Consider the following 26,533-nt stretch of genomic DNA (forward strand, 5'->3'; position numbering starts at 1 on the left):
ATGATTGTTAGAAAAAGTATCCTTTGGAGATACATATTTACAGATGAAATAGTAGGATGACTGAAATTCACTTAATACAAAAGGGGTAAGTAATAGGGTTATAAATTAAACACAATCTGTCATAAGTTAAGTGTTGAAACAAGTGATAGATTGATGCAAATTCATTATACTTTTCAGTTTACTTTATTCAAATTCTCCATAATCAAGTTTTATATATTTATTGGTACACTTGATCTTTACTATTTCCATGTACATTTTAGTTGCTTCTGTGATCGTCTTTGTTTTTGCCTATTACTTATAGATTTGTAGATCTTTATTAGAAAAATTAGCCCTTGTTCATTAGTTGCCAGAATTCATTTTGTTTATGGTTGTTTTGTGGCATAGCTTTCCATTTTAAAGTAGTCAAGCTTATCAATATATTCTTTTATCAGTGCATGTCATACTTGAAAAGACAGGCTTCCCTACTTCACATTTATAATGTTCATTCAGTTTATTTTAGTACTTTATGATTACACTTTTCCTCCTCCGCATTTAAATTCCAACTCATCTGGAACTTAAATTCCCATTCATCTGGAATTTATAAGAGAATGAGATCAAACTTTTTTTTTTTTTAACAATAGCTAACAGCTGTCCCAACACAAATTATCAAATAATCCATGTTTCTATTGATTTGAAATGCTGCACTTAGCTTACTGAATTCCTACATATATCCCGAATCTATTTCTGGGCTGTTTCATTGATTTGTTTATCACAAACCAGTAGCATTCTGTTTCACTTTTGTATTGTATGTTAAGGTTATTTACCAAACTAAAAAATTTCTCCTAGCTACTCTTGTATGATTATTCTTCAAGACAGACTTCTGATGACTTTCACATTTAAAAATCCTTATAGGATTTTAATTCATTGCACTATTATTAATTGATAAATACATGTGAGTAAAACTGTTACCCTTATACTAAGTCTTTCTATTCAAGAACAAAAATCATTTTTCCTGCAATTCAAACCTCTCATATCACTTAGTAAGCAGTGTGTCTTGATTTATGGTGTCTGGTACATAGTAAACATGATTACTGAATGAATGACTCTATCAAACCAGTATCCGGGGATTAAGTGTCATTATTAGAGAAATCTGAAAACTTCATGAGATCAGTGGAGCTTATAAACAGAATACCTTTCAGATATTACAGAAAAAAATCCTAACTAATTAAAATCTTTAATCAGTATCTTCTTCATATACCTGTACAAAAGTTTCATGGATGACCTTAACGTCTGCATAATTCCAAGGTTATCTTTCGAATTACAATAAACAAACACACATACGTAATTTCATATTCACTTACCATAATATGTACTCTTAAATCGACTCATTTGAACATTAATGGTTTAAATCGGTAGATAGAAGAGGGAAATCGCTAGGTTAAAAAACAAGCTAATGGGAATGCCCGGGTGGCTCAGCAGTTCAGTGTCTGACTTCGGCTCAGGTCATGATCCTGGAGTCCTGGGATTGAGTCCCACATTGGGCTCCCTACATGGAGCCTGCTTCTTCCTCTGCCTATGTCTCTGCCTCTCTCTCTCTCTCTCTCTGTCTCTCATGAATAAATAAATAAAATCTTAAAAAAAAAAAAAGCTAATGGATTATTGCATTAAATTAGGAGACAGATAATCAATCATGAATTAAGCTAATGGCAACAGAAAAAGATTAACCCAACAAAGGGGAAAACCAGAGTCTAAAAGGATCCCAGCATTTGATCTGTGGTGGCAGAGAATAATGGCACTAACCACAGAAATAGGCAAATTATGAGGTTAGTCAAGTTTAAGGAAGAAGATAATTTTAACAACGCAGGCAGGCTCAGTTGGAGGTGAGGAGCAATATTTAGGACACAAAGTCCAGTGCATAAAAGAAATTGAAGTACCAGAGGGTGAGACTAAGACAGTGATTTGAGTCATATGCCAGGAAGTGAGGATGAGGTTGTGGAAATCAATATTGTTTATCTGAAGCCATCTTACCAGTTAACAAAAGATAAATGAAGTGCCAGTGCTCATTATTCTAAGTGTAGTTACTTTAAAAAAAAAAAAAAAAAGGCAAATGATGGGGCACCTGGGTGGCTGGCTCAGCTGGTTAGTATCTGCCTTCACTCAGGTCATGCTCTCGGGGTCTTGGGATAGAGTCCCGCACTGGGCTCCTGGCTCAGCTGGGAAACAGTGAATGAGTCAAATATAAAAATATGCAAAAGGTGTTATGGTTCTCGTTTTACAAATTGAATTACATAAAGTTAAAGGAAACCAGTCAATATTGATAACTGAATTTTATAACCAGTAATGCCAAGAAATCAAGCAGGAAAACTCCAAAGAAGTTTACTGTTGGGTCTATTAGAGAATGGGAGAGCATGCGATGTGAAGGGGCATTATCACATAAATTGTTAACAAACAACCCTTTCTAAATCACCTAAATTAATGAAGAATAACAAGGTGAAGCCTGTGCGAGTTTTATATTGATATGTGTACTTACAGAATTACAATACATAGTTTAGATGGAATAAAAAACAAAAAACAGGCTTTGAATTCCAATTCCATCTCATGACATCAGCCAGGTTCATAACCTACCTTTTAGTGTTAATCTTTGGGAGAGAGAACATGTCAATATGCTATTTTACAGCACTCTCCAAGTCCATGTGTAAACTCAGTCAAGATTAATTAAACTCTAATCACTAAGCTGCATGAATCTAAGCCAAATACCAGTAATCTTGTAACAGGAAAAGCTTAGAAAAATGTAACAATTTCATTCTACCTAACAATTTAACGAATCAAAGAATTTTGGTAATTCAGAACATAATACAGACCTGATTTATAATCTCTTCATTAATTTGAGCCATTTTATTTGACAGCATCCATCACAGTTAAGTTTTTAACGTGCCATAATTCAAAATAAGCTCAGAAAAAATAACCATCTATAACTTATAATTTTACTAATCCTGCTTTGGCCTTTCCAAATTAGGTATTTTACCGTGCTTTATTGTCTTCATAGCATAACATTTACTATTCAAGTTGAATCTTTCCAATAGCTTCTTTTAAAATGTTTCAGCACTACATGCTAACAGCTTCAAAACTTTACCACAGGGGGAAATTAAGTTGAAATGCATTTACCTAAGAGTAGACAGAAAAAGTGTGTGTGTAATGCCTTTAATCTAGCTTTGACTCCACTGAGTTCTTAAGACAGTGGGTGGGATACACATACCACAGATAACATACAAATAGTCTATTTTTAAATAATTTGTGGTGATTTTATACATCCTGTATTATATATATAACAGATTAAAAATTCTATCTAAAATAGACTTTTCTGGGAGTTGCTCCCTGGGAATTCCAGAAGAACATTGTAATGTTTATATTCTTTGGGATATGTATCCACAAGTAACTGAACTCTGCATGAAACCAAAATAAGCCTTTCAAGTATTTAAAATAAATTTTCCAACATCATTCCAAGGTGAAAAGTAATTTTTGGTTATGCTTTCATTCCAAGTATATATTACAAAGAATTTTTCATTAATAAGGCTTTTATATGAAATTGTGTGTCATGACCTGGTATTTCCTGATAACTTTAAACTACTTAAACCTTATTTCCTTATTAATATAAATATTAAGAAAGACTCCTCTGAGGTATATGAGAGTCAGCTTTATGGAAAATTTAACAGCCAAATTTTATCTAACTTAATAATGAGATCCATGGAACTAAAAATTTGCAGAATAGAAGCAGTGATCTAAAACTACTTGGTATGAACAGATGAATTGTCTAAAAGCACTGCCTTAATTTTTATTATTCTCTTCCAATACAATTCCTCAATAGCTTACCACTGAAAATACACTCAACTTCCTTCACTTGCTATTGGCACTCCTTCACTACCTCACTTAGCCTTAACTCTTCTGAGAACCACAGAAAAAACTACAGCCCAACCCATCCAAACTGCCAGTTCTCCAATTACACTTCCCTCTTCCCGACTCTTTCTCAGGCTGTCCTATTTTTCAGAACGGTAAGCCCTGTGCCCCTCTCTCAGTCTACCTATCCTTTCCAGATCTACCTATGCTATTCATCAATAAAGCTTTCTCCTACCATCTCATGCAAATGACTTATTCATGTCTATGGTATTGTGAATGTTGCACTCCCACTATGTTTCCTAAAGGGAGTGAATGGAGACCGGCTGACAGCCACTCATCAACTGAATGCCCAACTCTTGAAAAGTGGAGAGATGCTATGTGGACAAGCTGTGCTGCTTGGCTGCTCTTCCTGCTGGCTTTGCTGCGGATGTTCCCTGTGTTGGTTTTAAACTGCACATGCAAATGTTAACTTTTCCCTATAATGGCACCAACAGGCTGTAAGGAACTGTTAGAACTGTAGTGTAAATGCCAAGGAATTTCTAGGAACATGACATAACTTGAGACCATCCAATTCTGTTCTTACCTGATTACAGCCCCTGAGCAAAAGGAAGAGGCATATAGTAAATGACAGCAGGTAGCCCTACTTTGAATATTTTCTCTTCTCTATGATGACTAGAGGTTTGTGAATGAGAAAGATTATAGACTTTTTCCTAGAATGTCGCTGACCAATTCTCCAGTTTCCTGAGGATGGGTAGTAACTCCAGAATTATACCAGTGGGCCATAAAATCCAGAACGATGTAGAAGTGAAATCGATCCGATCTAGCTGGGCTCATATTCAAATTGTTTCACAGACTGAGCAAAACTCATTGAAAGCTAATGAATGGAAGCTTAGTAACAAACAGCTAGAAAAGAAACACCTTGAACAAAACCTTTTTCCGGACCTTACTGCTGTAATCAGTTTTAAGAAAGAACTGGCAAGGTCAAGTAAAGGCAGATTATCCCTAAAATATAATAAAAACTAAACTACCCTTTAAAAATTTGGGAGGTGATACAAAGAACTTAAGAGAAAACATTAAATTTGTTTGTAGTCTATGTTCAGTTGACTAGAACTAAAATTTTGGATTAAAAAACCTTTATAGATTAAAATTCATCACATAATTTAATCTCAGCCTGAAAAGTAACACAAACCTACAGCGTCCAAGTTGTTCTATAGATTACGAAAGAAAGAAAGAAAGAAAGAAAGAAAGAAAGAAAGAAAGAAAGAAAAAACACCAACACTTATTTTATGTGCCTAAATGATCATTTTAGACTTAACACCAACCTAAAAAAGAAAACATTCGATCAAATATCTGGGAACAGAAAATCACTTCACTTAGAAACTCTAAAGTAATTATGCTTTTTAAATCTCTTTTTAATTCTTAGTATAGGTTTCTATCCCAACAGAATAAACCTAATTAAAGAACAAATGAAAAAAGGCTTTTAAAAGAACTGTATAAAGGAACGCTGTATATGTACGAAAGAACACACACACCTGTTTGTTGGTTTCAGATGTGAAATCCAAACAGCAGAACCACATATGCACAGCACTCGCTGCTTCATAACAATTCTACTAGTGAGTCCCCCAAAATATCCCAAGCAGAGCTCATTATGATTTCTGACCTAAAATTTAGATGGAAACTATTTTGAAAACCATTATAAACTCTAAATCTGAATTCTGAGTAGCAAGAATTCTTATATACCACAAAAACTAGAAAGTAATAGCTAAAGTAACACGTATCATATGCCAGACTCTTGACCTAGCACTTTCCTATGCAGCTCACATAATCTTCACAACAATCGGTGAAGCAGGCACTAGGATCAGGCCCCCTTTTACAAAGAACACAGTGGGCGCCTGGAGAGGCTGAGTAATTTGCCAGGAAGCCAGTCTGGCTCAAGACCCCAGTTTTTAAGCACTCCTCTATTGGCTTCTAAAAATAAAAGTTACTCCACAGGGGATGTATGGAAATTATATTTCAATATGAATCTGTTTCAAACAGAAAGAAAGGAAGTTTCAAAAGATAAGAAAAAGGATATTGGGAATATCATATAGTAGAAACAGGGTTTTATTTTTGAAAACAGAGAAAGTACCTATTATTCTAGAATACAATGTATCAATATTTTTTATATACCTGGCGTAAAATACCTAGAATGTAGTGAATCAAGTATCTGCATTTATACCTTTTAAAAACATGAACATCTTTGGGACTCTGTTTTAATTTATATGTGAATAAGAATACTTTGCTTGCAGAATGCAAAAATACATACTAAAGAGTACTAGCAAATTCTGAAGCTTTATTGTGTTCACTGACTACATATGTACATACCCAGAAGTCCTTTTAAATGATTTCCATCCAATGCCTTATGTATATATCAACAATGGTTTGATTCTAAAACTGATTTTTAGAATTTTTAGATTTTTACACTTGCTTTGTATAGTTTATTTAAAGTACATTCCAATCCTCTTTCACTTATTCCTTGTGGCTGACGTTTTGAAGGGCCAGTGGATCTGAGGCTTATCAGACTGAAAACAGCCCAGAACCGTAGACCAGAAAGAGGCTCAAAGCGAAGATCATGAAAAGAGACATCAGATGAAAGTGGTTATGATATCTGTGAAAATTTCACACCAGTTCTTCCAGGCAGTCCAAAGAGCATGTTCTCAGAGAAAGCCAGTTCTTGAAGCAAAGGAGTAGCCATTATGCCTGAGTACTGACTGTTCTTTTCCCATTGGTATTTGTATCATTTTCTGGACTGCTGCTTTTTATGGATTCCAACAAATTTTTAATTCTTTCACTTGCAGGCTTCTTCCTTTTCTTCTTGGCAAGGGACACACTATTTACCACGGAAGGGAGCAGCAGGGCTGCCAACCCCCAGGGCTGATTACTTGATGGGGAAGGGCGATCTTTATCTTCCTGACTTAAAATCCAGGCACTTTCTCTGGCCAGATCTACAAATTTTTGTAGCTGGCTTTGACTTACATTTTTGCTGATGTTGAGAGAAGTTTCAAAAGGATTCTGAATGTGCAGTGGAGATGACTCAGGTTTGTTTTGTTCCCTTCCCTATAGATTATTATAAGGAAGAAAAAATGTATAATGAATATATGAAAGACTCAGATAGAACAATCTGGTTTAATAAAATATCAGAAACATGTAAAATCCCGGCATTAACTTTACAGAGTAAAGAATTGCTTTCCTAAGAGAACTGGGTATGTATGCATATTATATGTCTGTGTGTATGTGTCTGTGTGTCTATGTACTTCTTTCTGTGATTATCCTCTAGAGAAAAATAAATCAGGATTATGAGCTATGGATGATGATGTTCAGATGAGAGGTATCTAGACTAAATCAATCAATAGAAGTATTTTTAAAGTAACAGCTTTTATCTAGGAGGATAAAGCTGAGGAAGGGAAAAAAAATGAAAAAGAAAAATAGAAAATAAAATGAAGACACGTATTTTTGAGCCTTGCCAAAAACATAATAGAAGCATACAAAATTAGAATTCTTAAATTAAATACAGTAATTAATGTTTCCCAAGAATAAAGTAGGAAAGGAAGAGAGCGAACAAAGGATAATTCATTATTCATTTTAAAACACTGAAAGTTTCCTATTCCTAAAATACCAAGTTATATAAGGCTCTGACAGGTAAGACCACATCTCACAGAGATTTAAAAAAAAAGCTTAAGCTTTCATATGATTCATATGAATGGCAATGATGCATTGGCATACACAATCTTCTCTTTCAAATGAGATCACATGTACTACTAAAATATTAAGAAAACAAATGGCCAAGATTCTCCAATGTGAGTAGCACCTCTATTCCCTAACTTCTCTCATGCCCTGCCCAGCAGGGGTCCTGTCTGTCCAACCATCTCTGTCACCTAGGGGTAAGGGTACAAAAAGGATAAAGAACTTCATATAATCAGCGACTTTTTTCTCATATGGAATCTAATTGCGATAGTAGCTTGCATTCCAGAGCCCTCCCCTCCTTCTCCCTTCCCCACGCTTTTGTTGTTGTTGTTGTTGTTAAACAAAATCTCCATGAGCAGGATAAGAAGCAGGAATGAACAAAGGAGATGTGAAGAAACAACAAAAAGAGTATCTGATTATGTGTCTTATGTAGCCAGTCTTATAATGGTTGTAACCAAGTACTCAAATGCTAAACAGAATAAATCTAAAGAGAGAGCTATCTCAAATATCCCCAGCTTCAGAACAGATTTTGCCTAAGGTTCTGCTCTGGGTTATCTTTTTTAGAAAAATGTCTATGATTCCAGCTATTCAGATGAACTAAGATCATAAATTCATTTGCTTGAGTAAATTTAGAGCTCAAATTGAGAGAATCACTAAAATCTATAGGGCTGTGTATCCTACTTCTTCTATGAACACAAAAGCAGTTTAAAAAGAACTGTATATAAAATTATGTATTCTAGAAAGTTTTTCAGACTATAATACACATTTTAAAGGATACAGTATTAGACACTAAAAGAGCTGGCTTCCAAATAACTAGATGAATGATCTTATGGAACTCCTCCAGGCATCAATTTCTTTTAGTATCTATCACTGTGGAATTAAAATACACTAACACATTACAGTGCTTTGAAAACAAATTAAATACTAGTACAGCAGAATCAGATATTTAATCACCAAATATTAAAATATTATTTACCTGTCGAATATTTATGGAATTTTTATTGAAAGCGAAATTGCCAAAATACTCAAAAAATTCTTTGAGTAGTGATTCTGTAAGAAAATAAAGCAAGGAAAATAAGAGGAAGGTCTGTTTCAATTAAAAACAAACAAACAAAGAGGGGGAAAAAAATACGAAACACCTACCTAGTGTTTCTGTGTTTCCTGAAGGTTTAATTCTATTCAAATCACGAATAAATGTACAGTTGTGGCCTTCTATTATACATTTATCTTCTGCATCTTCAATAAACAGAAATGGAAAACATTTCACATTTCAAAGATAGTGCCTACTTAAGAAAAGGAATCTACAATTAAGTAAATCAAAGTTACAGATTAATGTGTTCTATTTTTTAGTCAGTGTTATATATATTTACAATTATTAGGATTTAAAACTCCTTACAAAAAAGATTTAAGACTAATTACAGTACAGTGATATTAACATTATACTTTTTTTGGCATACTAAAATTGTCTATCAACAATGCAATGATTCTTAATCTATCTTGTGAGGGCATTAGTTTTTCAGTTATAAATGAAAATGTAGATAGTTTCCATCTTTTACCAACTCAAATCTCAGCACTATTTTAATAATATTTCATTTTCTCACCATTTCCATCCTTATCACCCCTTGGTGCATATTTTTTCAACAATTCATCTGTGACACAAACTGAATGTTCTAAGAGTTTTGAAGAACTTCTGATAATTTCTAAAGGCAACTAGAATTCACTACCACAAAATAAACTAGCACACTGGGCTTAAGCATTCACCTTGTCTAAAAGTATTTGTATCTTCATAAGGAATCCTTCCCTTCATGATAAATATACAGCCAGCATGAAATTCCTTGCCCGTTCTACCTTCCACTGTACAATAAGCAAATTCCCACTCTTCAAAAATCTAACAGCCACCTCACCTTGAAAGCATCTCCTAATTCCACGTTGGCCATCCTCCGTTAGTTATTCCATGTTCCATGAACTTATCTGACTGCATTTTGACTGTATACACGCTGCCTACTCTCCTACCTCAGGCTGGGACTACAAATGTCACTGTCCCCTTCACTACTCTCCCTCCACACACCCAGTCTAGCCACAACACACGTCTAGCTTACAGCAGGCACATAACCAGTAATCTGAATGATCAATATTTTGAATGCTATAATCCCCAACAGGGGGATTAAATATAGAAATTAGAAAGTGACAAATAAGGGTCTTTCAAATTTTTGTCTTTTTTTGTGGTTTTGGTATTTTTTATTAAGACTTGGGTTACTAATATAATTTCTTAAAAATTACTCTAGATCCTAACATATTAATTTTATTTTTTTTAAATATTTATTGATTTATTGGAGGAGTGGAGAATGTAAGCAGGGTAAGGGGTAAGGGGAGAGGGAGAGGAGAAGCAGAATCTATGCTAAGTGCAGAGCCCCATGTGGGGCTCGATCCCAAGACCTTGAGATCATGACCTGAGCTAAAACCAAGAGATGGATGCTTAATGAACTGAACCACCCAGGCACCCCACATATTAATTTTAATAGCAAATTTTATGTCCTCTATTATATGTTATAGTACCCTGAAGAACTTATACACACACTTAGATTTTTTTTTTCTTAAAAGATTTTATTTATTTATTTGAGAGAGAGAAAGAAAGAATGCTGAGCATGGAGTTTGATGCTGGGCTCGATCCCAGGATCCCAAGATCATGACCTAAGCCTAAGTCAGACTCTTAACTGACTGAGCCACCCAGGTGCTCCACACTTAGATCTATTTTTCATAGGACCCAGACACATGTTTTACTCTTTCAAATTATCAAGTTATATTTCTTGTGACACAATGCCAGTCATGTATATCGATGTTATTTTAACTACTGTGTCTTTGCAGGAATGTACTTCCAACTAAAGCATTACTACCATAGAAAAATGAGATCCATGTTAAAATATTTCTAGGAATGTACATTAATGAAAAACAGACTGTTTCTGTGACTGCTGCTCTTCACTAAAAGGGTTTTTAACAGAAAGTATTAAAACTTTAAGGAAAAAAAGTATCCTCTGATTGAAGATAGGGCCATCTTTGTTTTTTCAAAATCTCTAAGACATTCAAACCTAGCAGCTTGCCTGTCAGGTCTTTTCCCTCCTTTCCTCTCTCCCCCATTTGTTTTTAACACCCACAGTCCAATATACAGCCACCAGCCACATGTGGCTATTAAAATAAAAAACTCAGTTCCTCGACCACAACTAATCATACTTCAAGTGCCTAACAGCCTCCACAAGAGACCAGTGCTTACCTTATGTACAACATGGATATAGAACACTTCTATCATCATAGAAAGTTCTATTGGATAGTGCTACAACAGAAAAATGATTCTCAACCTATTCAGACATATGAAACCCGATCACTATTAGTTTAAACCTGCCTTTTTTTCCTAAAGGTATTATATGAAACAATGTCAAAACTTTTAAGTAAATACAAACTCGCAGTTGTGAGGAAAAGAGCCAGGTAATAAGCACCTTAACTATCTCATATTAGGAGCTTGATGACAGATTCCTTCACTTTCACCTTACATGAACTTAGAAACTATGAAAAAGTCAGGTTACGTATTTACTAAATTTTATTTCCTTGCTTCCTTTGGAAACCTTAGAGCCTCATGGATTGGTACATCCATTATTTCTTTCCAGCACAATATACGTGACAAATGAAATTCACTCAATAAGTTTTCACAGACATAGCCAGATTGATAACTTACCCAACATTTTTTCAGGGAACTAATATCCATACTATAGTAACTCATAATTAGTTACAGAGATCACTATTGGCACTCTTTATAGATTACTCAGAGGCTGCAGTACAGATAATCATGTCTATGGGTCGTATAATTATTTAGGTTAATCATTCCGGTCAAAAGAGAAAAATCTACACTGTGCCAGCTACATACATGCATATCTAGTAAGTAACTTGAAGTTGACAGGCACTTATGTAAGGGACAGAACAGGCATAAAGTTCATATGAAGGCTTAGTATTTTTTTTCTTTGATAACAAATCTTTTATGATGTCCTACTTTCATAAGAGGAGCATACTGGAACAAAGCTTGAACAGCTAAGAATCATGTAACTATATTCTGCTTCTATTATAACTATTAACAGGTCTAACGAAAGCTTCTAGTACACCATGAGTCATTAGTAATTAAATGGGAGAAGGCAGTAGGTGATCTTTGCTGTACTAATCAATGCAAACTATTTAATATTAGGGGGTGGGGTGATATTCACTTAGACACACTGTCATTTTGTTTCCTTCTAGTCCACTCACCCAGAATGCTTTTTGAAATGCACATCCAAGCAACTGCCTCTCAAGTACAGATCTTATCTGGTGAAGAATTTAAGTGTTACGGTTATATCCATGTTTCAAAGGAGCTTTACTGCCTTGTAGCTCACTCAACTCCAGAATGTGACTGATACTTAGACACTATTCTTCACATATGCACATCTATAATACAGACTCTTCTCTATTAATCACTTATGCTAATCAACAGGCAGGGTAAAGTTCTACCTGCTTCTCCAACCATGCCATATGCTCCAATAACACCCAGCCTCATGGAAGGTGACTATATACTGGTTAAGAGCACACGCTATGGGGTAAAAATAATGAAATGAACACAAGCATCTACCTTAATCCCCTCCCAAAACACCAATGAAATGACAGTAAAATGACATAAAATCTTAAACATGGAAAACAGAAGAAATAAGAACAACCCAAAATTTTTCAGTTAAAGAATTGATAGACAAGTAGCAAAGACTCAGGAGACTGAAAAAACTGAATTCTAAAATAGGAGTAAAGAAAGCCAAGAAAATACCCAATTTACAAGACAGAGCTCCCAACAACTCAGGAACTGCAATGCAAGCACCAGGTCTACCTGGAAGCATTGAGACTGGAACCTGACGGTTGAAGAAGCAGTTAGACTCCCCCAGATCTCTTCTTCCCTGACAGAAAACCTTAGGCTTACTTTAGAAAGAGTAAAAGAAAGGATATCTACACAGAGAGACAGAACTGAGGGTAGGAAAACTGTCCTAAAAGCAAGTTTTAACAAAGAATTTATTTGCTGATAAATTCCCCAAAAGCAAGAATCAGAAAAAAAGACTCACCCCCTCATTGCAAGAACAGTTTTATAAAAAAGTTTCCATCATCATCTCCTTTCTCTCGAAGGTGTGCCTTGCTTGTGTCCATCATTGCAAAGCAGACCAACATATGGAAATACTTTGTATGAAATGCACATGGCACTGTCATATTGCTCACACCTTCTGGTACACCTCCCTAGCAGGCAAGTGGAGCCTTTCCTATAGCCTCCTCTTTTGGTAGAAATTTACTGATTTTCTTTATAGCACAGTATTTAAAGATCCTTCCCCGTGTTCATCTCACTTATCTATTGAAAAGTATAGAACCGAAAGGTTTTTTGCCCCTGCTGTGATCCAAACACTGAAGAGTGAAGAACATCTTAAATACTCATCACAGAGTACCCCAAGTTCTGGATTTGATTAGAACAGCTAAAAAAATGGATAGTCATTCTACGATGGAACAAAGCAGGCTTTTCCAACCATACTACCTCAATGATCCCAAATCTTGTAAAGATCCAAGATCAGAGCCTCTCATACAGACTATATTTCAAAGAGAGTCAGCAGAGAATGCTAAGGTATATGAACAAGAATGCTAAGGTATATGAACAGAGTTGAATGCTGGTGAAGGCACAGAGTAAAGGATCCCAAGAAATTTTTAGTGCCATTTTCATTTAATAAGCCAGTAGTAGAGCAACCTAAAGGCCTTAGCTGTGATCACCACAGGATGTTTTGACGCAACAGTTGCAGGAGAACATGACTGGCAGCCGGGATCCTCTGGCTCACTGAGCTATGCCAACAGCTCTAGCACTAATTAGTGTCAAAGTTATGGCATGCTAGTAACCAGAACTTTTCTTCCAGAAAAATATTAAAAGAGTCATGTCTGGGGAATCTGAATAGCTCAAGAGGAATGACCCACAGATAGTGACATAAAAAGCACCCGCCAATGGAAAAGTCCAGCTACATTACCCTACAATGAAGCTCTTGGTCAACAAGCCCCCTCCCCTTAAGCTCAGAGGTTCAAATTAACTTTTTATTAGTTCCTAACTCAAATATGAGCAGAAAATCAAAGATCATCAGATACCTGAGGAAGGCTTCTAACATGACACTAAACTTGTAACGAAAACTCAAAAAAAAAAAAAAAGGTAAAAAAATAATTTATTTAGAAAAATGGAGCCTACATAAGGAAGAATTAGAGTATGTGATGATTCTGACTGTTCTGACAAAAGATTTACAACCAAGATTTACAACCAGTAGCAAGCTGGAGATTCAAGTAGTGTTAAGTACATACAAAACTAAGCAAACAAGAAATTAAGTAGTATTAAAAACTATTATCTCCAAAGAATAGAAAAAGTTGGGCAGGAAAGGAAATTAATTTTAGTTTACTCCATGGATTAGACCGGAATAGCATTTACATAATCATAATAGTATAAAGAGTATATAGCAAAATTGAGCAACAGCCATATTCAGAATATGAGGGGCAGAAGAGATATGTGTATAGTGAGGGCTACAGGAGGAAAAAAGGTAATTCCTCTTCTTCCATAAAGGGAAATCATACCTGATGCCTAAAACTAAAAATCAAGAAACATGGTCATCATTTTGCAACATATACAAATACCGAATCATCAAACTCTATACCTAAAACCAATACAATGTATATGCCAATTCTACTCCCCAATAAATACAGAAATTAAAGCACTTTATTTTGAAATACAGTTTATAATAGCAAACAAATCAGCTAAAAGAGTTAAAGTAGCTGCCTACAGAGCAAGGAAAAGGAATAGAAGGCACAGGTTCAGAGTGTGAGTTACTGTTACCATGTTTGTAGAATATTTTAGTCTTTAACAAGTGCATCTGTAACTTTGACAAAACTAAATTTTAAAAATTAGTTCTTTTCACCAAACACCATTAAGAGAGTGAAAAAGGAACCATAGTATGTATTTATTTGAGATTTCAAATATACGCACACATCTGTAACATGTGACAAAGGATTCAACTGTGGAATATGTAAGGAATTCCTACCGATGAATCTTTTAAAGAGAAGCCAAGAGAACAATAGGCAACTTAAAGAAACATCACAAGAAATACCCAAATGGCTGATATAGCCCGAGAAGGTGCTCAACTTCATTAGTCATTAGGAAAAAGAAAACCAAAACACACCATGATGCCACTACCACGCATTTAGAACAGCTACCATAAAAAAAGATAATACCGCGTGTTGGCAAAGATAAAGCACAATTAGAATTTGTCCATAATGCCTGTGGGAGTTTACACTTTGGAAAATTGTTTGACAGTGTCTACTAATGCTGGATATGCCCAAATTCCAAGACTCAGAAATTCTATTACCAGTTTATATTTGACCAACAGGAGTGCCTATGCTCACCAAAAGAAACACACTAGAATGTTATCAGCAATTACCTGTAACAGTCCTAACTACAAGTTATTCAAATGCCCATCAAAAAATAAGTATTTTTTGGTATATTCACATAGAAGAGTACTATATCACAATGAAAATGAGTGGTCCACTAATACACAAGCAGTAGGACTGAATCGCTTAAACATCATGTTTAAAGAGAAGAAACCAGATACAAAACAATACACACTATATGATCCTTTATATCTAAGAGACATAAACAAGTAAAATGAATCCATACTATTGAAAGGGAGGTCAGGGAGGGTGTAGAGACCAAAAGGAAATACAACTAGTGCTTCTGTGGTATTCATTCAGTCCAGCTGGTATTTACATGGGTGTGTTCAGTTTGTGAAATCTGATATATATGTATGTGTATATATATATATATATATATATATATATATACACACACACACACACACACGTACTTCTAGATATAGTATATTTCAGTTACCTTAAAAAATTTGGAAAAACTCAAAACCTCAGTTTTCTCATCTATAAAATGAAAAAAATAATTGTGTCTCATAAGATTTGCTGGGAGGACTGAATAAGATGATGTGTAAGACTTTTTAGCCAAGTACCTGGCACAGAGTTAGCACCCAATAAATTGTGACTGGGTCACACAGAGCTACCAATTAAAACTCTCTTCCATTCTGGGGTTTCTGCATCAACATTGCCAGAGATACTATCCCCAGTCATCTCTTCCTCAAATCTTTAATTCGTCACAGGAAGTAAGCACAGGGATCCTAAGCAAAAAACTGCAATCAAACAAGTATTTATAAAACGAAAATGCCACAGAAAGCACCAAGTACAGAAGTAAACATAGCAAAAGCAGCAAAACCAATTTAGGAGAGAACACACAGTAAGAGACATAGAGGGGAAAGGAGTGGAGATTCTAAGAAAACACAAAGAAACAGAAATTCAAGAGTAACCAAAATATGAAAATGGCCATCATGCACAGTACAAAAAGCTTTCAACTGTAAAACATTCAGCCAATTCCCTGAAATTTACTGAACTTCTCCTAGGGACCCGATACTATGCCAAGAACAGAAAATGCAGAAATGAATCAAAGATCACCTGCCCTAGAAAGGCTTGGCCAACACAGGCAGGTAAAAGAAGTCAGCAGTGTGGCAGTTGTTACACGTGTGTACCAGGTGCTTGGAAGCCAACCTCCTGGGAGGAAGGCAGGAGGGAGCCAGACACCAGTGACCCAACACATGAAATCCTGGACTGGATCTGTCTTCTCTCTTCCCTGGCATAACAGAGAAGAGGTCTCTCCATGTGAAGAGACAAGGTAGTGAGAAGGCGGCAATTTCACATAAAGACAGATGCCAAAAAAAACAAAGCATTTGAGGATCAGCAAGGAGGTTAGACTGCGGAGGCTCCACATTTGCACACAGAAGTGAACACAGAAGACAAGGAAAACAATGGTCAAAGAGACCCTAAATACAACTCTACAATGTCTGGACTTATTCTCGGTTCCAAACAGGTTTATCAAGTCCTAGAAGGTGTTCCAGAATCATGCCACCTTTTATTAATAAACAAACAAGGAAGCAAGCTTTAAAAAAAAAAAAAAAAAAGACAAATCAAGTGCCTCTATCCAGTGAGAGGCACACTTAGAAAAAACAAAATGTACACAAGACTTAACTTACACAGCTAATCAATCACAGAGCACCCAAGATGGTTTAGATTATTTCATAGTTTAACATTATTTTTATTCTTAGATATACATATATTAGATATATATACCAACATGGGACCGCTGGTTACAATCAGGAAGTACAAAAGCATGGTATTTGAAAAATACGTAAATAGAAAAAAATATTTTGATAAAATCTCCTTAAAATAATCTTCACAACATCCTTAAAATACATTAATTTATGAAAAATTCTTTTACAACAAATTCAAGATATTGCTAGAACTTCAAAAATAAAAGAGAAAAAAGTAGCAATAATGCTATCAAATTTGCTTCTTCATTTATTGTCATTCATATCCACAATGTGCTATGTGTAGAAAAACAATTGCAAAAAAAAACCTGAAAATTTCTCTTACACTGTTTAAAAGCTAACATGAAAAATTTTAAACAAGCAATTTGGTATTTTAAAATAGAAAATTAAAGGATTCCAAAAACAAGTTTTTTCTGTTTTGATGCCATTAGATACAAATACATTTAAATTGTTTTAAAAAACAGATTTGAAATTAAAACATGTAATTTTCAGTTTGTCCATCAATCACATTTTTTCTAAAATAATTAGAATTTTTTTTTTAAAGATACCAGGAAGTTACTGAAAGACTTCAAGAGAGAATAATACAATTAGACATGAATTTCTGACAACTGCTCTGCTGGTTACAAATATACTGGTGGGTAACAAAAGGAGGTAAGGAGAGAAGGTTATTATAAATGTTCCAGGGAAGGGAATGGTTAGAGCCCCACTCTGGCAAAAGTAACAGTACAAGTAAGACTAGAAAAGAGTAATAAGATGTTAGGAACAGTTTGTCCCCAACATGAACTTGCCTCAGTTGATTATAGCTCTACTTTCTTATAACTTCTACTCTTTCTTATAGCTTCTACTTTCCTTAGCTTCTAAACTCTGAAAGGTCCATATTTCCCCAAAATGGTCTCTATGAGGGCAGTTTTAAGCGTTAGCAAAGGTTGAAGAGGAAGTGCTATGTACAGGTTTATTCTGAAGATCTACCCACATTTTATGTATGTCTGTATGTGTGTGTCTTACATCTCTACCGGACTGTGAGTTACCTAAGAATATCATCTGTATCCTCACTGCACTAAACATAATACCTGTAAGTAACCAGTAAATATTAAGTGAGTGAATGATACCAAACAATGAGATGAGCACAGCCATGGATAGTGCCCCTTTATTTCAACCTCAAAAGTGAGATACATGACCACTATCCTATCTTCTGAAAACTTCCTACTTTCCATTAACCTCCTACACACGAAGGTTTTATAAAGCTCAATTTCAAGCTAAATCAGTACTTAACAGTGTTCATAGAAAGGAACTACTTCTAATTTGGATAATAACAGAAGGTGACACAGAAGAAAGAACTGAGAGAAAAGAAGTTACAGGCCAGGCAGAAAAACAAATAATGTGAATAAAAGATTTGAAATGGAATGTGATGGGAGGCCTAAAGGTATTGAGTGGAATGTGGGAACGCAAGAGGTGGAACAAGGGAAAAAGAGACTAGGAAGTTGGGTCTGACTAGCTAATAAGTGAAGATCTTTAATACCTAGCTAAGGAAACTGAGGTTTATCCATAGAGAATAAAAAAAATCCCTTTAAAGGTTATTTCAAACTGGAAGATTCAGAGATGTACTTTAAAAGTACTTGGGACGCCTGGGTCGCTCAGTGGGTCGCTCAGTGGTGGAGCATCTGCCTTCAGCTTAGGGCGTGATCCTGCAGTCCTGGGATCGAGTCCTACATTGGGCTCCCTGCAAGGAGCCTGCTTCTCCCTCTGCCTTTATCTCTCTTTCCCTGCGTCTCTCATGAATAAATAAATAAAAACCTTAAAAAAAAATTACTATTTGGCAGCAATATACAGAATGGGTAAAAGATACAGTGTCTACACATTTTGAGTGTATCCCTGATTTATCTTCTTTTTAGAATTTAGAACTATTAATACTTTAATATCTCCCTCCAGCACTCTATCAAAATATCAATTTACAACATAAATTTTAAAATATACTAATTTAAAAATAATTCAGGGATCCCTGGGTGGCGCAGCGGTTTGGCGCCTGCCTTTGGCCCAGGGCGCGATCCTGGAGACCCGGGATCGAATCCCACGTCGGGCTCCCGGTGCATGGAGCCTGCTTCTCCCTCTGCCTGTGTCTCTGCCTCTCTCTCTCTCTCTCTCTGTGTGTGTGACTATCATAAATAAATAAAAATTAAAAAAAATCTTCAAAAAAATTAATTAATTAATTAATTAATTAATTAATTAAAAAATAAAATAAAAATAATTCATCTCAGATTGCTTGTGAACTTTTAATCAAAAAACATTTAGGATCTTTAAAACATTATGAAACCATTTTTAGCATCTTCAAAAAAAATCTGGTAATAAATTCATATTTGGAAAGTCCTTGTTGAAACTATGATCCACTCAAAAGCTGTATCTGGGATGTTTTTTTCCTCAAGGTCATTCCAGGCTTGGTCAAATAAGAGGCTCCAACTGTCTCAAGATAATTGTAAACAACCTTGCCAACTGACACAAATGGGACAGAACTCTCAAGGCCTCAGCTTTGCAAATCATCTGCTCTCATGACCCCTAGTGGGCATTAAAAAAATAAAAAGCATTTACATTTTAGATTCACAAAGCTTTAAAAATAAAAACAAATTACAGACTAAAAAACACACGTGTCTTTGATAACACATGGTAGGTAATTATATTCATTTAAAACGTCAGAAAGAGAAAATAGACTGCTTCTAGTCTTACCTGCTAGGGTTTTTAGGTAGTCAAGTGTTGGAAGAATAGGGGGTGATCTCCTCTGGAGAAAAAAGATGACCATCATTGTAAGAGAGAAATTTGTAATCCAAGAACCAGGAATACTACTTGTTAATGAATGTGCTCGAGCCCAACATCGAATACTGAACACCATGGCTCTCACTCTTGAATCGAGAGCACCATATATATAAAGCAGTTCAGAACTTTTCAAGGCAATCCTTCAAAAGAAAAAGAAAAAGAATTTTCAAACCCCCAAATTACTGTTCCAGAGAAGAATAAAACACATACCAGGGAACATATGTAAATATCTTACTATAACTAAGCATATTCAGAACACCATGATCAGATAATCAAAGCATTATATATTTGCAAATAAAATTTAATGTGAATGGTTAAATATCAAATACATTCATTAACATTAAAATGTTCTTTTAAATATTGACAGTCATATTGTAGTTGTAAAATTCAGAATTTTTAAATCGAAATTTCTAAATGATTTAAATAATAAGGGAAACACACTATATATGTGCTCTTTAGTAACTATCAGTAAAGACACTGACACATTTGTAAATAAGAGGCTCTACACCTCACTTTCACACATTAGTTATCTAGTCCTTCAGCATGCAAGGAAAATAGTCTACTTATTTTGAGTATATATATGTCTTAAGATTCAGCCAAAATTATGTTAAATCTAACATTTAAAAAACCAAAACCCATGAAGATAAAATGCCTTTTAAAGAAATAAAACTTCAGAACTTATTTTCAATGTTTCCTAGTCATAATGTTGCAATGCAAAAAATTATTAATCAGAAATATTTTGAAATTAAGCTCCTACTGATCAAAATACATCCTGTAATTTCCCAAAGAACCGACAGAGGGCACAAAACCATTAACAGTATCAACTTCAACTCTAAGTATCAGCATGGCATTTACATCCTGAGTTTTAAAGAGAACAGAAGAAATGACAAATTAGAAATTCAAGGTGATTAGGTGTTTTATGTCAATGAATCTACATTAAGCTGAAAATAAATTATCAAACAGTGCAAGGCATTTGATATAAAGAAACAATACAGGTGTATAAAAACCTGAAGGATACTAAAATAAATTTTTAAAAACTGATAGAAAGTGATTTATTTATTATTTATTTATTTATTTATTTATTTATTTATTTATTCTCCCTGAGCTACTTGAGAGAAATTCCAAAGTACTCAGCACTGACTTGTTAGTGAACACAATTTGAAGCAAAAAAACTGCTCTGGAATGGATTTTCTGAATCTGTTTTTAGTAATGATTATTTATCGAATGGATAATATAGTGAAATCTAATGCAGGCAAGGAGAATACTAGTTATGAAATAAACTCAATTGAGAAGTTTTCCTGACAGAGAATGAAAGGAAAGAAATCAAGAGTATGAAAGAACCTGTCATTCATACCCTATTTTTTTTTTTTTAAGGAAGCAGGTTGCCAGGATAATAAAATGAAAATCTGCTAAAGACCCAAAGCTGACTATATCTGGAGGCAATTTTTAAATATACTTAAAAGACTACATACAGAAGACCTACTAGAGCTGCTTTCATGTTTTTATCAGTCTAAGTTAAGAACAATGAAACAGTTCTCCTCAGAAGATGATGTTAGTTAGGTATAACACTTTAAACACATTATCTTAACGTTTTATTCATGAAGACCAAAGAAACCAACAGATACATTATAAGAGAAAATAGTTCCAAGTTTTAAATCCAAGTGTTCAAAATTTTTAAAAGTTACTATTTTGAAGCATATGTAAGAGTCCAAAGCCACTGTTTCTGTATAAGAACTATGCTAATACTTTATAATATTCATATATAAGATGATAAAATTAAAGAGATCATACCTATTGTTAGTAGTCAAATCACACTGGAATCCAGAGGCCTGGTGTGAGAACCTTACAAGAGGACATCGAGCATTTAAGATTTTTTGTACACCCACACAGCCAGGGCCAAAGTGGTCAAGGCATTCTCCTATGACAGACAGGATCTTCTGAGTTGCAACTCTTTCTGAAGGAACATTTTTCACTTGAAATTCCATTAGAAAATTTCCTGAGGTCTGAATATAAAAACATGTGTAAATGGGAGCTTTTTATAAGAAAAAAAAAAATCACTGGGGTAAAATTACTCCCTAACAAATAAGTGGCCAGTGGAAAAAATAAACTATATCCTGACGTTAGTCCTAAAAGTAAATTCAACATAAATCAAGATTTACACATACAAAGTTTTATCAGTAAAGTATCAGAAGACAATGGATGAATGTTTTTACAAGTAGTAAAGGATTTTCTAAGCATGACACAAAATTCCAGAAGATACAAAACAAGAAATGTGATTGTATGAAAACTAAAACTATCTCAGGGTAAAACATAAATTCACTGCTAGAAAAAAGTGACAAAGGTATAATAATAATTAATACATATGTCACATACAGGGCTAATTTCCCAAATTTATGAAGGGTATATATAAATGAAAGGGAGAAAAACTCACCCAATTCTAAAAACAGGCAAAAAAAATTTTTTTTGAATAAGAAATTAACAGAAGAAATAAAAATGGCTAAGAAAGACAATAAAAGATGCTCTTATTTCCTAGAAACCAAAGAAGAAATTAAAAACACTGGGATTTTTCATTTATCAGTCTGCCAAAGACCAAAAGGCTGCCAGGATCACCATCACTGAGTGCAGGGAAACATGTATACTGTCAATGGGAGTGTAAACTGGGACATACTTAGTAGACAACTTCAGTATCCACTGGAACTTTAAAGGTATACTTGGACCAGCTACTAAAATTCTAGGAAATTACCCTAAAGAAACACTTGCATCAGTGAGCCAATCTACAAAGCCATTCATGCATTATAACATTATTTGTTTGGTACACACCCTTTGGGAATTCTATTTAGCTTAATAAGTCTCCCTACCCTCAACCACCACATTTCCTAGTACCCATTCCTACTACAAGGATTCACGCTCTAACAATGTTTATCATAGAAATCCACCCTCTTACTCCCAGCTGCGTGGACCAGGCACAGCAGCTGATGTAAGCACCAGAACACTATACCATATATTCATCCAGAGACTTCTGAGAATTGGAACTGAAGTTCAGAGGCAACCATGTGGCTGAAATATATGACTCAGAAGCTTTTTGCAGGCACATTCTATATCACAAGAACAAAAATGTAAAAAAAAAAAAAAATCAGTGGGGATACAGAGGGTGGAATGAAGGGGAGAAAGAAAAACAGCAACTAACCTCATGGACTCCTAATAATTTACACTTCCTACTTCTAGTTTTTTTTCCTAAGACTCATCCTCCACATTCCTGGCCCTGGGTTCTATAATGCTTCCTCTACTTCTTTTTTGTTTTGTTTAAGCTAGTTTGAGTTGGTTTCTGCAAATAACTGAAGAGTATTAACTAATACAGTTGACAACAAAGAAAGGGGAAAAATACACCACCATGTCTAACAAATAAAGGACTGGTTAAATAAAGTATTCCACCATTCACTTGATGGAATACTCTGCAGTATACTGAAATGCCAAGATACTATTAACTGGAGGGGAAAAAAAAGATCAAGTTACAATCTATGAAGATTAAGGAGATTTTGTTATAAAAAAGAATTTCTACATGCAAGGGAAAAAATCCAGGACAAAATATAAAACTATTCACAGTAGCTACTTCTGGAGGTGGGGGGACCATCAAAGATATTTACATTACACATTTTTTTAAACTAGTACCATATAATCAGAAAAAAATACATTAAAAAATATATACATGTATATAATCTCCACAAATAAGTATGCTGTGTTTGCTCTATTCTGTAATCCAGACAGATTTCCCTTTAAAAACATTAAAATTTCAAAAATCTGGCTTAGCCAAAGGAGACACACACCAAAAGGAAGGAGAGTTCACAACTGCACAAAGCAGTCAAAGAGACTCTTTTATGAAGTTGGTGAGTTTATTTTTTTTTAAGATTTTATTTATTTATTCATAGAGACACACACAGAGACAGAGAGAGAGAGAGAGAGAGAGAGAGAGAGAGAGAGAGAGAGAGGCAGAGACACAGGCAGAGGGAGAAGCAGGCTCCAGGCAGGCAGCCTGACATGGGCTCGATCCCGGGTCTCCAGGATCACGTCCTGGGCCAAAGGAGGCGCTAAACCGCTGAGCCATGTGGGCTGCCCCGAAGTTGGTGAGTTTAAAAGTGGGTCCCTTGGTGGCTCAGTTGGTTAAGTGCCTGGCTGGATTTAGGACCCCAGTCATGATCTCAAAGGTCCTGAGATCCAGCTTGTCCTTCTCCTTCTGCTCTCCACCTCCCCACTTCTGTGAGCACACATGTTCTCAAATAAGTATAATCTTTTTTAAAAAGTGCTTGTTTTTCATTGTATTTCATTTTTAATGTTTCTATTAGAAAAGCCATTATAATCCTAAACAAGCACATATTTCAAAGTATATGTTTATAACACATACCTACAAACCAAATAACATCAAATTGTTTAGTGAGACTGGAGCACTGTTTTTTATCTATGTTTTTAAAGATTTATTTATTTATTTCAGAGAGAAAGAGGAGGGGCAGAGGGCCAAGCAGACTTCCCGCTGAGTGAGGAGACGAACAACAGCACCCTGAGATCATGACCGAAGCCCAAGTAAGACACTTAACTGAGTGAGTTACCCAGGTGCCCCTGAAACACTGTCTTTTAAAATATCTTTTCGGAATACCTCTGTATTTCAGAAACCTAAGACCTAACTGAAAGTTTCCAACTCCTCCCTCTACTTTCAAAGAAAAAACTGTTTCCTATTTGCAAAATAATTAAATAACTAGTAATACTGCAGCTGACTGTGATCAACATTTGAACACTTATTACATGCCAAGCACCATCCTAAGTATGTCATGTGTATTAGCCCAATCAGGCCCCTCCAACACTAGGTGACAGCTGCTCTAGTACTAACCCAATCTCAGAGCTAGAAAACTGTAGGTACAGAGAAGACAAATAATTTCCTGAGGATCACACAACTAGTAAGTAGAAGTACTCTTCGGTAGTTTGGCTCCAGAGCACAGGTTTTAATCATCCCAAAACATTTTTATGCACCTTGATTATTTAGCAAAGTCTTTTTACCTACATTAAAAATAACCTAATCCAATTTAAGTGTCCCTGCCAGGAATGTAATACAATTTCAAGTACATGTTAGTTTAACTAGAGGAATGATTCATTTTATTTTGATGTATTTTGCATTCCTTGGCCAGTTTTAATTCAGTAAGTATTTTACAAGTATATTAAGTTATGCCAGGCACTCGGTGGGATAGGAAAATGAAGAGACATAGTTGCTGCCCCACCCTATCTTATAATATAGTAGAAGGAATATATCAGCCACTAACTAAACATAACAGAAGGAATTTGGAGAAAGACAGAAATATGAGCAAGACACTGAGAGAGTTTATAAGGAATTGTGTGACTATAGCTTTGAGGATATACATAAAAGGGGAGATAAAAAGATAATTTGAAACAGAATTAAGATAGCAAATGTCAGGAAAACTAAAATGCCACTAAATTAACATGTGAAACATACGTAAGAACTTTTATAAAAACTTCCAAAGAATATTTGCAAAAAATGAAAAAAAAAGTTTCATTTTCAAAATGGCAGGCTGAAGGGCCACCTGGACATCCACATAGAGAATTACTAGCTTAAGAAAGACAGCTCCCATGGGGAGCAGGATGTGGGACTCGATCCCAGGACCCCGGGACCCCGACCTGAGCCAAAGGCAGACGCTCAACCACCGAGCCACCCAGGTGCCCCAGAAGCTTTTTCAAAGTTGTAATTAAATTAAAGCTGGGCAGCCCAGGTGGCTCAGTGGTTCAGCGGCCCCTTCAGCCCAGGGTGTGATCCTGGAGACCCGAGATTGAGTCCCACGTCAGGCTCCCTGCATGAAGCCTGCTTCTCCCTCTGCCTGTGTCTGTTTCTCTCTCTCTCTCTCTCTCTCATAAATAAAATCTTTAAAAAAAAAAAAAATTAAAGCATCCTGGGATGATGGCTGGTTGAGTGTCTGCTTTTGGCTCAGGTTGTGATCCCAGGATCCAGGATCGAGTCCCACACTGGGCTCCTTGCAGGATGCCTGTTTCTCCCTCTGCCTGTGGGAGGCTAAGTGGTTGAGCGTCTGCTCAGTGGCTCAGGGCATGAGCCCAGGATCTACGATGGAGTCCCACATCGGGCTCCTTGCAAGGAACCTGCTTCTCCCTCTGCCTGTGTCCCTGCCTCTGTGTGTGTGTCTCTTATGAAGAAATAAAATCTTAAAAAAAAAAAAAAAATTAAAGCATCCTTAGGGCATCTGGATGGCTTAGTCGGTTAAGTACCTACCTTTAGCTCAGGTCATGATCCCAGGGTCCTAAGATCTAGCCCTGCATCAGGCTCCCCTCTCAGGGAGGAGTCTACTGCTCCTTCTCTCTCTCCCCCTTTGCCTCTCCACCGGGCTTGTGCGCTCTCTCTCTCTCTCTCTCTCTCACTCTCAAATAAATAAATAAATAAAATCTTTAAAAAAAATTAAAGCATCCTTTATGTTGTTTGGGAGAATGGCAGAGATACTGGTCAACTTTACCCATTTATTTAATTTATAACAATTTATTTATTTTTATTATTATTATTAATTTTATTTATTTTATAATTTTTTATAATTTATAATTTTATAAATTTATAATTTATTTAATTTATAAATTTATTTAATTTATAACAAATTAATAAGAACTAAATGGAATTTATAATTTCTAAACTATAAGAGGAAAATCCACAGGAATAAAAGGTACAACATAGAGAATTTGGTCAGTGGTACTGTAACTGCATTGCACAGGGACCGATGTGACAAGATAGACTCTTGTGGTGAGGACAGCATAACATATAAACTTTTCAAATACATCCACTTGAAACTAATGTAACACTGTGTCAACTATACTTCAGTTTTGCTTTGTTTTTTTTTTTTTTAAGC

General features: G+C 35.3%; 1 protein-coding gene across 1 annotated transcript in view; it reads right to left on the reverse strand.

Annotated features, from left to right (window-relative positions):
• Nucleotides 1-6,185: 6,185 nt before the first annotated feature.
• MTPAP (mitochondrial poly(A) polymerase) overlaps nt 6,186-26,533 on the reverse strand; it is a 30,440-nt gene continuing 10,092 nt past the window's right edge. The window contains 5 exon segments of the mRNA XM_055334495.1: nt 6,186-6,969; nt 8,573-8,646; nt 8,740-8,832; nt 19,542-19,768; nt 21,420-21,631. Coding sequence (XP_055190470.1) covers nt 6,607-6,969; nt 8,573-8,646; nt 8,740-8,832; nt 19,542-19,768; nt 21,420-21,631 — 969 coding nt within the window. The 3' untranslated portion in view covers nt 6,186-6,606.

This window comes from Nyctereutes procyonoides, unplaced genomic scaffold (assembly GCF_905146905.1).
Source record: "Nyctereutes procyonoides isolate TBG_1078 unplaced genomic scaffold, NYPRO_anot_genome, whole genome shotgun sequence".
NCBI lineage: Eukaryota > Metazoa > Chordata > Mammalia > Carnivora > Canidae > Nyctereutes > Nyctereutes procyonoides.